This window comes from Ammodytes marinus, assembly GCF_949987685.1.
Source record: "Ammodytes marinus genome assembly, chromosome: 15".
NCBI classification, from domain to species: Eukaryota; Metazoa; Chordata; class Actinopteri; order Uranoscopiformes; family Ammodytidae; genus Ammodytes; species Ammodytes marinus.
In genome coordinates this window covers 27542996-27558800 of record NC_137219.1, presented here as the reverse complement: position 1 = coordinate 27558800, position 15805 = coordinate 27542996, and the positions used below count along the sequence as shown (strand labels likewise).

Here is a 15805-nt window from a genome sequence, read left to right as displayed (position 1 = left end):
CACCTCACTGCAGACCTTGGGGCTGTTTGAAAAGACTCTCCATTGTTCCAGTCCACACTGCTGAAATCAACTAGGAGAGTGTGTTTAGCTCAGGGGGGGAAAGAAGATTCAAAATGAACACAAGATTAAATTGTAAAAAAAAGAACAGAAGTTCTGTTAATCTGTTGTGTTGTTGTTTTCTCCATCCTGAGCTAGGGGGGTCAGATGTTTAGTATTCACATACTGTTTGAAGCCCTGTTATGAAAGAACTATAGTACTTTAGAAATCCTTAGTTTTTTTGTGATCCAGTGGTAAGAGTTAATGCTACATTGGGCCAGGGTAGGAAACTACACAGCTTTTTTCTTTCTTTCTTTCTGGCCCCATGTGAAATACGTTTCAGGGCATTTTGAATCTTTTCAAGTGCAAATGTATCAAATGTTGGGAAATACTTTGTTGTGGGTGTGCCAAAACATGACTATCTGCAAAGGTTATTTCATCCTGGTAAAGCTTGAAGACCCAGTGCTCTGTGTTCAGCTGCTGTAGGACTGATTGGAGCACACCCAGTCCCTTTCACCTGCTGAGATGCCTTTTTTCCCACTGAAATGACTTTTTGACAACTGATTACTTTCTTGGCACCACTCCGGTCCTGTGCTTTTGACCTATTGCATTTAGATTCAAAGGATTCTGTAGTCGGACCCTTTTTTTTTACTTGTGTATGTAAACTTTAAAATGAGCTCCATGGGGTTGACATTTTGTAAAATGTTTTTTTTTCTTAATTTGTAAAAACAGCATAAACTACAGGTGAAAACTGTGCTCAGTTTATTCTATGTCCTACTCTGCTAGAAGTTCAAATGATCTGACTCCCAGCTTGTCTTTAAAGCGCTCTTATCACTTCTTCCAGCCTGGGAATCCAGACCCATATCTAGAACGATAGAGGGTCTGGCCACGATCAATAGTAATTCCCAACTCAAGGGGCGGCTCCTACTCGTGCAATCAAATGCCACTGCACGCAATTGGATAGCACAACAACCAATCAGAGCAATGAACAAGGTAGCGTATTAAGTCACGTTTGTTTAGTGAACAGCGGGATTAACTGTTATATATATATTAAACTTTTGCCGTGGTCAGTCGGCAAAACAGAACATTCCTCTTACTTGCTAATGAAAGATTTGAGTGCCGTCTTCCAAATCATTAAGGGTCGAGGCCAAAGCAGTCTCAAACCCAAACAACATATCCGCAGCCATCTTTGATGTTTACTATCATGGCTTCGACGGCGCACTGTCGTCATACGGTTACGTCCGCCCCTGAGCACGCCTGAGCACCATACATAGGGCTCTGGCCCGCCCATATCAGAAAGAACGATTTGATTGGATTTCTTGACATAGTTAATGAGCTTCAATGGAGGATGTCCAGACCAACAGTCGCAGCAAATTTAATTTGCCAGCGCCTAGCGGCAGGTCTGGATTTCCAGGCTAAGATTGTATAGTAATTGGATGCTAAACGCGGTGTATGAGAATTGTATGTGAATGTGTGTATGTTAATTGTGCTTATTTTTCATTGTGCTGCTTTCTTGGTCAGGTCATACTTAGAAAAATAGATTTTAATCTCAATGAATTTGACCTGGTTAAAGAGGACCTATTGTACTTTCTCGACTTTTATGACCTATAAACGATGTTATTTAAGCAATAGGACACGAGAGGGAGCATGTTGTCGCTCTATATCAGCACTGCTGTGATTCGGTCGTAGGCACGAGGCCGCAGGCCGAGTGCCGAAGAGAAACACAGCAGTGCTGATGAAATGATATATAATATATACAATTATATGGACAAGAATGATTATTTATTTCCAGGTTGTTCTCTCTCTCCTCTCCTGCAGTCTGACAGACAGTGAAGCTGGTTTACCCTATGACCAGGAGTCCATGGCCATCATCCACCTCAACAACACCACAGTCATGTACCTGAAGGAGGTGACCAAGTTCCTGGCCGTGGTCTGCTTCCTGCGCAAGGAAAGCTTTGAGAGGAAAGGTCAGTGTGTCTCTACAGCACTGGTGGAAAGTAACAAAGTCAATATACGAGTACTCAACTTAAAGCTGGTGTATATGATTTGGGAGAAAATAGCAGTTGGGATAGAGATTTGAATCCAAATACCTCAACCACTCCACTTGTGTTCTCTCTGGTCCCTCCCTGACACGCTCTACCTGCTGTAGCTCCTCCCTCCCAACGACAGTTATGCACGTTCATGTCTTTTCAACTAGTGTCTTTCCTCGTATCCTTGCTGTCTTAGTGGTGTAAGCAGTTGTTGTTAAACGAGAAATAGGACCTTTAGGGGCCGTTGATGGTAGGCATTGCTGTTTGTTGGCTGCCGTAGTGCCAAACTGTCAGACTGCTAGGGTCGTGAACGCTCACGCCACTGACGCAACAACGTCAGTGCTAAAGTGAATGGACAGTCCCAACAGCCAATAAGAACGGAGAATCGGAGCCTCGCTCTGATTGGTCAAAGTGTACATGAGCGGTGGCAATTTTTGGGGGCGGCACACAGAGGCAGGGGAGAGCAAAGTGATGAGTAGATATTCTCAGACCACTTCACCTACATGTAGCTTAATGGCTAATATGACATTTTTGCAAAATATTACAGTGAAGAAGTTACCCACCCCAGCTTTAATTATATTTGTTTGAGTATCTGTACTTTACTGCTCTTTTGAAAACGTGTGACTTTCACTCTAACTACAACTACATTTCAAAACCAAAATGTGACTTGTGACTCCACTACATTTTAAAAGGAAGCTTGTCGTTAACTCGTTGCTTCCATGCTAAGTAAAGCTTTGAAGTCGGCAGTCGATTTTTCAATGTGTAAAATACAATTGTCCACACGCAAGACTTTCGATTGTTGTCACGATTGTACATGTATGTGATGAACGATAATCCAGATGTTAATTAATAACGTTATAAGTTGAGTGAAATATGTGTCACTTCACTTCTCAGTTTGATCCAGTAGTCTTGTTGGAACCCGAGTCCTATGTTAATCCTTTGACTAAATCAAGCAGACATCTTTGAATCCTTTAAAAAGCAAATATTCTGGTACTTTGATTGTAGTGAATTTGACTGGGAATCTTTCACTTGTAGTTGGGTAATATTTGACCGTGAGTATCTACACTTGTGAGTTAAGTACTTGAGGTCAATACTTTTGTCAACCATTGGTTTCTAGTCAGCTCACACACCATGTTTAAGGGCACCAGAAGAGAAAAAAATCAGATAAGGAAGATTTAATTTTCATTATGTCAAGAAATGTGAAGAATAAACACGAATACTCCAAAATGCTATTGAGTTAGTGGGACATTGATGTATTTACTATTTTCAGCATATTACAATTGACTTTCATGTATTGGGACATCCTAAATTGTTTTCTGGCATACTAAATAGTAGGGAAGTATGGGTATTTGAACGCAGGGCATGTCAGGACTCCATATAGGGCTGCACAATGGGAGGGGCTATTTTTGGCTCTGGTCCTGGAAGTAAATGTCCTACTTTTTTTCTTTTGAATGACAACTCACATTGTCTCAATGACATAAGACAATGATGTGTGACTGACGGCTGGTGCTCTGCTTAAACAGTAGCCCCTTTTACACAGAGATTGCGGCATATTGACGGAACAACATCACTCCAATATGCCGGCTTTGCTTGCTTCTGTGTTATTTACACAGAACCAAGCAATCAGCTGGCGCATCAGTAGCTCCTTTTACACAGCGTTCCGGAATGAAAGAGGTGCTTGTAAACAGCGTCAGGTGTGACGTAAACATTTAGCGCCGCGCCGGTCAGCTGCTTTACAACAACAACACTGGCAGGTGAATTGAGAGCAGAAGTGCTGGAGCTTGCAGTAAGAGGGCCGTATTTTACTGTCCCCACGATGTGCCAGTTGATCTCGCTACGCGCTGAGTCCAACATCACTGGGACTGTTAACCAAACTGACAAAATCAATCCTCTTCACCTCTGTGTCTGTGTCTGTGTGTGTGTGTGTGTGTGTGTGTGTGTGTGTGTGTGTGTGTGTGTGTGTGTGTGTGTGTGTGTGTGTGTGTGTGTGTGTGTGTGTGTGTGTGTGTGTGTGTGTGTGTGTGTGTGTGTGTGTGTGTGTGTGTGTGTGTGTGTGTGTGTGTGTGGCTTAGCCTAGCCTAGCTTTCCCATTGTACAACTTCCCCTGGGCAGAAATAGACTCATACACTCTGCAAAATGAAGCGCGGGGGTTTGGATTGAGCAGCGGACCTTATGACCAGCTACACTGTAAGAAATTTCCCTGTAAAAAACATTAATCAACTGGCAGCAGGGTTGCCATTTTCTTACTGTTAAATTAACATTATATGACTGTCAATAAAATTGACAGGATTATGCTGTTAATGAAGAAAACTGTATGAACCTGTTTTTTCAGTAAAAACAGTAATCAACTGGCAGCAGGGTTGCCATTTTCTTACTGTTAAATTAACATTATTTGACTGTCACTAAAATTGACAGGATTATACTGTTAATGAAAAAAGGGATGAACCTGGACTAAATGTTTATGTTGTTTGCACCGTGAGCGAAGGGGATGTTATATTTCATTGGGCAGATCTGTTTCATTGCATATGTAAATTTACTATGTCCCCTATTTGTTCAAATGCTAAACACAGAGAGCAGCTTCTGTTTGTTACTTCAAGACACTTTTTACAATATATTAAGTTCAATGGAATGATTAATTTCTATTGTAAATTGTCTCCTGAGTTGAACTAGGGATCTTGTTTAAGATGTCCACAAACCGTTTGTTATAACCAAAAATAACAGTTAGTTCACACAGAAATGTTTTATTTAAACAAAATGCATAGTGAGGTAATGGAGTGAAACATCCCCTTTACTGAGGGTGCAAATAGCAACATAACAAACATTTAGTCCACTGCAAGTCATTGTGGGAAAGGGGGCGTCTCTACAATACACTTTGTTGTGCTTACTTGATTTATCTAAGGCAATCCGTTTCCTTAATTCTACTGAGTAAACACAACTCTTCAGTTAAAGCCACTACGAGTAAGTCGGCACGTTGGCGACACCTTTGAACAAAAGCGGTAGTATTATTACGACGCCAGCTGTTTTCTAGCTCGTGCAGGGCGTTCAGATTCAAATAATCAGGAAGCAATATGGTGCGTGTCCGTGTGTTGAAAGCAAAGTGTGAGGGCACCGGACTCTTTTCGGCTCCGTGAGTCTATGGGTGACACAGCATCAACTAATGCCAGTAAGTGCTAAACACACCTGATTGCAATGAGTTGATGCATTGTCACCTCTCACGGAGCTGAACGAGTCCGTGTCCCCACACAAAGCGAATGAACAAGAGATGGCAGTTAGTTAGAATGGATCACGATGAGGTAATGTGTTTATGTTGTAAATAATGACTATTTCAGATGAATAATGGTCATCTGATGATGCTGGTGAGGCAAAGTAAACTTTGTTTTAGTAGGCTACCGCTCATTCATTTAGGAGTAAACACTGCAGTCTACGTTCGCTGCGTGAAATTGTGTATACGTTGCTTGGCAACGCCCTCCCGCCCGACTATCACTCTCCCTTTTCGCTTTTCTTCATTGCATTTTCTTTTTTTTCTTTTATGGTTCAGCCCCGTTATCAGTCATTATGACGACAAACAACCGTCTCAAACAAGGCTCCCGCTCCCCTTCCCTCACCTGGAGGGATAGGCTTCTCAAATCGCGTAACTGCGCCACACTGAAATCTGTGACCAATACGGATATGTGACCATAGAGCCTGCACGAGCGAACCGAAAATCGGACTGGGTGTACGACCAGATCAAATGCAGTAATAAAAACTATATAAAAACGTCTTTCTTTGCACTGATGGTCTCGTTTGCTGTTAAAGGTAATTTATGATTATGAGAGGAAACATGAGGCTGTTTAAAAGATATTTAAAAGTTACTCGTTGCCGCTTTAAGTAAGACTAACTTGGTTTAATTATGTTAACTGCACTTTCCATTTCCAAGTAGATATAACTCAACTTTAAGTAAACTTAACCAGAGGATATACAGTAAACAACACTTATTAGTTAAGATGTGGATGGATGAGGATTAATGAAGAAAACTGTATAAGCTTCACATGTGCAGGCAGCTCATGTCAAGTTTGATGGTAAATTAACAGGAAAGTTCAGTATTTTTGAAAAACATTACCGTTCCGTAAAATAACAGCAAAGGACTGTAATTTAACAGACTGCCTTTTATTTTAACAGTTAAATGCTGTTTTTATAAATAACAGGTAAATGCTGTTGAAATCCTGCTGTAAATTTACAGCAATTGTTTACAGTGTAGATTATACGCCATTCCTTTTATTTGGTGATTTTTACGGGACATCAGGCCGCCGTGATTAATGATAAACACACGTCAAAACTGACAAAATCAATCCGCTTCACCTCTGTGTCTGTGTGTGTGTTTGTGTGACAGGTTGGCTGTAAGCGAGTCTCTTTGTGAGAGCAGAGATCTGCCAATCAGACACACATACACATACACACAGTGTGTGAAGTCACGTTACTGTAGGCAGAAATAAAGTGTGGATATACGCTCAGATTTAGGATAATAATAGTGGCGGCGATCCGGTAGCAGCCGCTTAGCCTAGCCTAGCTTAGCCTAGCCTAGCTTTTCCATTGTACAACTTCTACTGGGCAGAAATAGACTCATACACTCTGCAAAATGAAGCGCGGGGGTTTGGATTGAGCAGCGGACCTTATGATCAGATAGATTATACGCCGTTCCTTTTATTTGGTGATTTTTACGGGACATCAGGCCGCCGTGATTAATGTTAAACACACGTCCTTCAACTGCTAACATGGTCGCATGTTTAGAACGTAGGCTATGGAACGTCAAACACCCCCCTGTTCCGCAACAACAAGCTGGAGCATTTAAACAGAGAGGCGGAACTGATTGTGTCGGGAATCTTACTACCCCCCGAGGTAGTAAAATTCCCGGAACAATCACTCGCACCTTTCTTCCCTCGTTCCGCAACGGTCGCATTTAAACAGCAGGGCGGAGGGCCGAAAGGCCGGCATATTCCCGGCTTTCACTGGCTGTGTAAAAGGGGCTAGTATCTGGTTCTTCTGGAACTAGCTTGTGTGCAGAATTAACTTGTTCACACCTCAGCAAGAAAATCCACAGAACTTAAACAAAATTGTGTGAAATGGAAAACAAAGGGCTCAAATCCATTAAAGAGGACCTATTATACTACTTTTCTGGTCTTAATGTCTTGTTTTACACTGCTATAGAGCAACCTGACACGAATCACTTCACAAAAAACTATGTAGATTTTCGGGAAGCTCTTTCTCTTATTTTGGCGATCCAGCACGTCCTGTCAACACTTGAGTGTGTGTGCATCGGCCATCTCCGCTGCCTCCGCCTGTGCTTCGGCAATCTCCACTCCCCTCCCCCCTCCTGCAAACCCCACTCCGTTGTGATTGGTTACCTTCCTTCCGGAACACTTTCAGTGGCGGGAAGCGCGAGCATGGACCTATAAGGGCGCGAGGCAGACGCGAGGCAGACGCGAACAGGGAAGTGACAGCATTACCATACATGGAAACATCCGCGTGGTGACTTCACAAAGTTACATGCGACGTCACAAAGTTACAAAGGGTAGACCGCTTTGAACACGTGACTTCTCGACTGGCTAGAATAGTGTTTAGTGCTCTGCACAGACACCCCAGACGGTCAGCAGGGAATACGTCAAAATGCATGTAAGTCATTATTTGATAATTTAGTATGGTTAAGCATGACTATGAATCATCATAACAACGTTTATAGGTCATAAAAGTCAAAAAGCATCATAGGTCGTCTTTAACCATTCCTGTCTGGTTTTCAGGGGAAGTGATCCGCTATGGCAGCATATTTCATTCTCAACTCTAACAGTGAAGCTGTTGTGAATTCTCTAGCACTCTGATTGGTGCTTCTGCTTGGCTTCAGCAACGCTGGCCAAGAGTGTTGTCGTATTCAGAGCCTGGAATTATGAAGACAAAGATTCTTAAAATCAAAGTTGAATGAATTATAACCGATAGCAAAAGCATAAACCGACGGCCAACAGACAGTGGAGCAGGGAAAAGAGCACACAGTATATAACAATGTAATCTACTGCCAGCTTGGACTCATTCTTTGATCAGATAGTTCTCGATTTTAATAATCATTTTGCTAATTGCAAACTATGTTTTGAAAAAAGTTATTGTACAGATACCTTTGTTTGGACACATTTAAAACTTTAGAACTTTTGCTTTTGGTAAATGAAAAAAAGGAGGTTATTTCATTTGTATTGACATTGTTACCGACATTTGTACAAGAAACCAATCACTATATTGATGCCACATTGTCTCAACAAGCACACTGTCTGTTTTGTCTATTAAGTTCCTGTCTGTCTGCACCAGAGGTTTGAATTTGAAATGTTGTTAGGACCTAGACATAGACATTCTAGAATGTATACTGTATGTTATGTCATGTATTTAGCACACCATGTGTTACATCCCCTTTAGACTGGGAGCAGCACTATACACCAACCACCAATTCTACCCTAATCTATCATGACGAAATGTTGTATTCTGTATCCCAAAGCCTTTGATACCATGAGTAGAATGTATTACCCCAGTGTAATGAAACTGAAACTCTTTTATTATTCATTTGGTTTAATTTGATGTCGATGTGATTTATTTTCAGTCCACTTAAATTAATTTAGTTTTGCTCATCTATGCAGATTGCCTCTGCGTTCCAAAGATTATATACAAATAGACGTGTCATCTTGCCAAGTAGACTGACTAAACAACATCAATGCGTTTGAATTTGATCCCTTTGGAAGTCAGACAGGAAGAATGGGTATTCAGTGGGTTTGCGCGTGTTTGCTTTAATGATTGAGCTGGCAGGGCTGCTGCTGGGTACTTCACTGAAAGGTACTGGCTATTGATGGAGTGAAGAGCATTTCTTTGTTCTTCAGCCCACAAACCAGACTACCCAGGTTTCAATGATTTGAATCTTCAATGCTTTGGTCGCAGGTCGACACACGACATATAAAAGTACACGAGACAGTGTAAAAAGTACCTGACCGAATACAACCAAGAAAAAGAAAAAGATACTGTTCGTTACTAAAGAAGGCAAGGCAAGGCAATGCAATGCAAGGCAAGTTTATTTATATAGCACAATTCAGACGCAAGGCCAAGTGCTTTACAGGGGCATGAAATACATCAAGATTAAAATAAGTATAGAATAGACATTAGAAAAGTGAATAAAAAAAATAAGAATAGAAATAAGAAACATTTAAATTAAATTAAAATTGCAGGTTAAAAGGGAAACAGAAAAGTCTTCAGACTTGATTTAAAAGAGCTCTGAGAGTTGCAGCAGACCTCAAGTTTTCTGGGAGTTTGTTCCAGAGATTTGGTGCATAAAAACTAAAAGCTGCTTCTCCTTGTTTAGTCCTAACTCTGGGGGACAGAGAGTAGACCTGTCCCAGACAACCTAAGAGCTCTGGACGGTTCATAACACATTGTTCCCCAGTTATATGAAAGGATGACAGGTGTGAGCCTACAACCTTTGGATGTCCTCCTATACTTGATGCAGTACTCTAACCTCTTTTCTCACAGTGCTGTGGTGATTGCATGGGGATGAGTCAAGTTGAGCAGTCTGGTTAAGTGAGGCCACTTTGTCTGATAAAGTAATCTCAGGTCATGTTGAGACGCGTGTGTGACTCAGAGTGTAAGATGTGCTTTCAAACTGAAGAGCAGCCTCTGACAGCTTGCTAAATTGCCTGACCCTTAACTTAACGTGTTATTGTAAAAATATAATTAGATTTCTCACAGAAAGATGTGAAAGAAATAGATCTTGTTTTAGCCTGGGTAATCTCTCTTGTCTGGTGGGTGAACAGTAAAGGGAAATTCGTTTTTAAGAGTGATTTGATCTGAGAGGAAGGATATATCTCCTCATCATCTTAAGATCTGCTCTGTCACGGGTTCAGAGTTTATTCAAACTGATTTCATTTTCTGTGTGGATAAATAGAGAGATAATACTCGATTTTTTTGCAATGACCTTAGAAGGCCTGCCGATCAATTCAAAATCAAATTTATGATAAACTGTGTCTAATATTAATCCCAGCTGTTGCCTGGCAGTGACTCCCTCCATGATCCAGGTAGTGAATATCACACACATCGTGATATTGTACTAAATGGTTCTGTCATGTCTAAACAAAGCAGTAAGGAACAGTAATATAAAACACAGCTTAGTCTAAATGACAGAGAGTCATCACATACAGATAGATCAGTATAGTCAGCATCTTAAATATTTCAAGGCTGTTGACAGCAGCACCATGCTAATGTCCCACAGACATACAGTATCTCACAAAAGTGAGTACACCCCTCAAATTTTTTCAAATATTTAATTATATCTTTTTATGGAACAACACTGAATAAATGACACTTTGTTACAATGTTAAGTAGTCAGTGTACAGCTTATATAACAGTGTAAATGTACTGTCCCCTCAAAATAACTCGACACACAGCCATTAATGTCTAAACTGCTGGCAACAAAAGTGAGTACACCCCTAAGTGAAAATGTCCAAATTGGGCCCATAGTGTCAATAATTTGTGTTGCCCAGGTAGACTTGTTTCTGACCTGTTGTTTAGCATATCTCTATCAGCGTTCCAATACCCATACTTCCCTGCTATTTAGTTTGCCAAAAAAAGATTTAGGATGTCCCAATACATGCACATCAATTGTAGTATACTAAAAGTACATAAATGCCCCACTAACTCCAATAGCATTTTGGAGTATTCGTCTGTATTCTTGACATTTCTCAACATAATGAAAAAAAAACTTCCTTATCTGATTTTTTCTCTCTCCTGTGGCCCTAAAACTCTTCTGTACTTTAGTATGTAGTGTATGTAGTAAAAAGAAAGAGTATGTGATTTGGAACGCAGGGAATGTCTGCTTTGTGTTGCTATAGAAACCAGTAATAATAACGCTCATAGACTGGCAATGGTTTTTTGGTTTCCTGTATTTATATTCATTAGGAAAAATTACAACAAGCAAATAGAAAAGTAACATAAAGCAAGAACAAATGTAGCACATAACACTATTGAAAAGAGAAACAAAACAATGTCAAAACAACAGTGTCCTGGACATCATCTAGTGTTCAGCCTTACGTCTGTAGAGAAATAGGAGAAAGACAGCTTTCAGCTTCAGTGCCCCTGACTCCTGGAACAACTTACAGCAACACATTAAAATAAAATACCTTCATATCCTTTAACCAAACTCTACCTGTAACTGTTTTAATTAGGCTATATTGTACTTTCACCCATTTCATTTTAATTGCAGCCATTCTACATTGCTGTGTATATTTTCAATGGTTTTGACTCGTAGTGTATTTGAGGGATTTGCATTGTACATTGTGTTTGTGTTGTTGAATTTTGCTTTTGACTCAACGTCATTGGAAATGGTCACCCCTCAACGATCTCCCCAGCATAAATAAAGGTTAAATGAAAGTTAATAGATGTGTTTGCAAAGTCAGGGGAGCACAGTCTATGCTGTTCCAGGATCTCTTTCGCTCAAATTTACTTTGCTGCATTCAACTTTCTTAATTAATTTTTTTTTAATTGTATTGGCACATATTGTGTTTTGACCGTCCCTAAGGTGATCCAATATAAACTTGCATATAAATAGAGATTGTTGTTGGCATCTCTTGGATCTGGCATCCTCTACCTCTATATAGTCGACATCATTTCCAATTTGTATGCACAACATGTTATCATTATGTTAAAGCGGCAACGAGTAACTTTTAAATATCTTTTAAACAGCCTCATGTTTCCTCTCATAATCATAAATTACCTTTAACAGCAAACAAGTCCATCAGTGCAAAGAAAGACGTTTTTATATAGTTTTTATTACTGCATTTGATCTGGTCGTACACCCAGTCCGATTTTCGGTTCACGCGTGCATGCTCTATGGTCACATATCCGCATTGGTCGCAGATTTCAGTGTGGCGCAGGAACGCGATTTGAGAAGCCTATGGCTGCAGGTGAGGGAAGGGGATAGGGAGACCAGATCCCAATTCACCAGATGTGGGACAAAGACTACGTTTGTGCGGGACAAAGTGCCGTTTTCTTTAGCAAAATAAACTCGTGTCACCACCAGTAATGCCAGAGACACGGCTTTCTATATTAAAAAACACTATCTTTAGATCAGCGCGCAGCAGTTAAGTTAGCTACTGTTAAACAAATAGAGTTAAGGCTGCGGCTTCACATTAAAAGCATTTCACTGGCTTCACATAAGCATTTCACTTGACAAACGTGAGTTGGCTTTTATTTTGAAGTAACAGAAAGGAAATGCCGAAGCAGGCAGCACCTTCACAGAGCCACTGAGCCCAGCAGCCCCCCGACAGTGCGATACACACACACAGAGACAAACGGAGAGACGCACACTCACAGACTGCTGTCTCCACACAGCTATCGGATATATAGGCTACCAGATTATAAAACACGCATTTAAAAAGGGGGGCTCACTTTCAATAACAATGCGGGACAACGTCTCAATTTGCGGGACGTGTGAAAAGTAATGGAAATGCGATCTGGTCACCCTAGCAGGGGAGCGGGAGCCTTGTTTGAGACAGTTATTTGTCGTCATAATTGATAACGGGGCTGAACCATCAAAGCAAAAAAAGAAAATGCAATGAAGAAAAGCAAAAAAGGGAGAGTGATAGGCGGGTGGGAGGGCGTTGCCAAGCAACGTATAGGCCTACACAATTTCACGGAGTGAACCTAGACTGCAGTGTTTACTCCTAAATGAATGAGCGGTAGCCTACTAAAGACTCGTTCAGCTCCGTGAGAGGTGACAATGCATCAACTCATTGCAATCAGGAGTGTTTAGCACTTACTGGCATTAGTAGATGCTGTGTCACCACCACTCTCACCGAGCCGAAATGAGTCCACACACGGACACGCACCATATTGCTTCCTGATTATTTGAATCTTGCAGCCCTGCACGAGCAAGCAAACAGCTTCACGACAGCTGGCGTCGTAATAATACTACCGCTTTTGTTCAAAGGTGTCGCCAACGTGCCGACTTACTCGTAGTGCCTTTAATGTCATTTTTATAATTGGATAAGTTTTCATTTTTGGAGCATGAACATTTGTTAGTGACTATTTGAAAGTGTTTTCCCAGCAATATAGTTTCATTTTAAAAGTATGTCCACCACTGAGGTTTGTTCTGTTTATTTGATGACACTTAGGACAATAACACAAATAAACATAACTTCTCCTCTTTTTTCAGTAAACATCTCCCCTGTCACAAATGCAGATCTTCTTAACCTTTTATTTCTAAAACTCTGATCCGTACGATATCTTCAAGCTAGTCTTGTTATTCACTGTGATGGTTGTTCTCTAGCAGGAGGCTAGTAGTATGGCAGACAAAAGACAGATGACAAAACGTGCAGATGTTGTTACTATCAAAGCAGAAAAGGCTCATATATCAGCATTTTATTATTTTAACAGTCCTTAGTTTTTGTCAAGCTCCTTTATTTCTCATAAGGCATCCATTGGCATCTGTCAGACTGACTGCGTTAAATGATCTTGTGTGAAAACAGTAGAGGACCTTTATCAAGTTTCTTATTTATTTATTTATTTTTCAAAGTTAACATGAGCTGTACACTTTGACCAATCAGAGCGAGGCTCCGATTCTCTGTTCTTATTGGCTGTTGGGACTGTCCATACACTTTGGCACAACGTTGTTGGTGTAGAGCGTGTCAGGAAGGGACCATAGGGGAGAGACCAAAGAGAACAAGTGGAGCAGTTGAGGTATTTGAATTCGACTCTCTATCCCAACTGCCATTTTCTCCCCAAATCCTCCACCCCAGCTTTAATACACAACTACTAAGGTACAGCATACATTTAGAGGTGGTTACCTTTACTTGGCTCTTAAAGGTGGCCAGAGTGGGACGTTCCCTTATAGTTGGGGGTAGTGTGTTCCATAATGCACTATCTTTAATAGATAGTGCATTATGGCTGTAGGCAGTTTTTCTAAAAGGAACCTCACAGTCCCTGTTTACAACAGCTCTGGTGATCCGAGTCTGTCTGTACTTAATAAACTCTAACGGTGGGAGTGGTGCCAAGCCATGTAGTACTTTATAAATGAAGCATACAGAGGAAAATGTAGAATAATTATCAAAACTCAGTAGCTTACATGGTGTCATGGTTTTGGCTTTAATGTCTAAATAAATAATATTCACCTTCTGATCAACTCTGCCTACTCTTTCTCCTTCCAGGACTGATTGACTACAACTTCCACTGCTTCAAGAACGCCATCCAGGAGGTGTTTGATGTCCGGGTGAAGATCCAACAAAATCGCAAACTCCTCAGCCAGAGGAGGTGGAGCAAACTAACTATGAGCAATGGAGTGAACAGCAACCCCAACAACTGAGCTCTGATGACTGCTAACTCTAAGATGGACCTGAGCTGCACCATGACATATCCTGGACACTCAGTCATTAATCTAAGGAGCAATATACATTTTTTTTTTCTTTTACTGGGAATGGCTCAATCTGTTTCGCCCATACGACTCCCATCTCCATGGTTTCTGTCATAAAGAGACAATTGTCTGTCTGGCAGCAGAGAGGAAAAGTGTCCTTCGCCACGCTGACTAACACTCACTGGCTAAAGAAGGGTTCAGAGAAAGGCTCCAAGAAAACAACACAGGAAGATTTAAGAAATTAAACTTCACTAGACACCCTATGGAAAGAAAATAGACAAGGGGAGTTAAAAACACTGGGCTAGAATGTATAGAGATATGATTGGATAGTGTACATGTGACTGTAAAATAACTTCCATGTCCATCTGATCTCCATGGCTAACCCTAACCCTAACCCTAACCCTGGCCCTTTAGACACCAAATCCCTCCTGAGTCTGTGTGGAGAGGAGCAGCTGCAGTGCTACATGCTAACACTGGAGCTTATGCTAACTGTGTAGCGTATGGACTCCCACGCCTGTTAAACTCAATCTGAGAGGCATTTTATAGGCCGTTACATCCCTTAAATAATTCACTTTGGCCTGTAGCCGACATCAATTAAATTGACTCAAAACCCCATTCAGACTGGATTTATGTCTTTGAGAGTTGGGGTGACATTAGGCGCTTGTCAATGCAATTTTTTCCAATTCGATTTATTATTTTGCTCATTTGGTCCTTGTACTTTATTTATTTTCAGCTCCGTTTGTAATTTAACCTTAGTGTGAAAATAAAGGAAATTAAAAAAAGGTTTTACTAATTTGATATATGTAAACATGCTAGCACCAACACATAGGCATAGTTGCGAACCAATATGAAAACAGAAAAAAGGAAAGCCGGGGGGGGGGGGGGGGGGGGGGGGGGAATAAGCTATTTGCAGTTTTTCTATTTGCAATGTGTATGGCTGGATGTTTTTATGTATGATGAATAATAGCATGTGCTGTAAATTGAGATTTGACGGAGTTATGACTCAGAGAAGGAGTAGAATTTTTGACTTCAGAATGATGAGTTAAATAACAGAGGAGCACAGTGTATCACCCCCCCCCCCCCCCCCCCCACCCTCTCTTGTAATGTTAAATCCTTTCGTGTTTTTTTGTGCTGAAGTTAAAGGAAGAGTTCGACATTTAAAATTGTTTAGCTTTTTGCCTCACTCTCCGGCTCAAGAAAAGGTGACAGAGACCGTTCCTGTAACGGTGTGCATTTTAGATATAGAAAGGGTCTGTCATCCAGGTTAGCTTAGCTCAAACACTGGTAGTCAAGGGGAGCAGGTCAAAAGATGAACTTTACAACATCACTAAACGCTCCT

At 40.9% G+C, this 15805-nt stretch overlaps 1 protein-coding gene across 1 annotated transcript in view; it reads left to right on the top strand.

Moving 5' to 3' along the window:
• Nucleotides 1–14916, top strand: part of rragd (ras-related GTP binding D) — a 62346-nt gene extending 47430 nt beyond the window's left edge. The window contains exons 6-7 of the mRNA XM_080042101.1: nucleotides 1855–2003; nucleotides 14264–14916. Of these exons, the coding sequence (XP_079898227.1) occupies nucleotides 1855–2003; nucleotides 14264–14418 (304 nt within the window). The 3' untranslated portion in view covers nucleotides 14419–14916. The remainder of the gene's footprint in view (nucleotides 1–1854; nucleotides 2004–14263) is intronic.
• The last annotated feature ends 889 nt before the right edge of the window (nucleotides 14917–15805 follow it).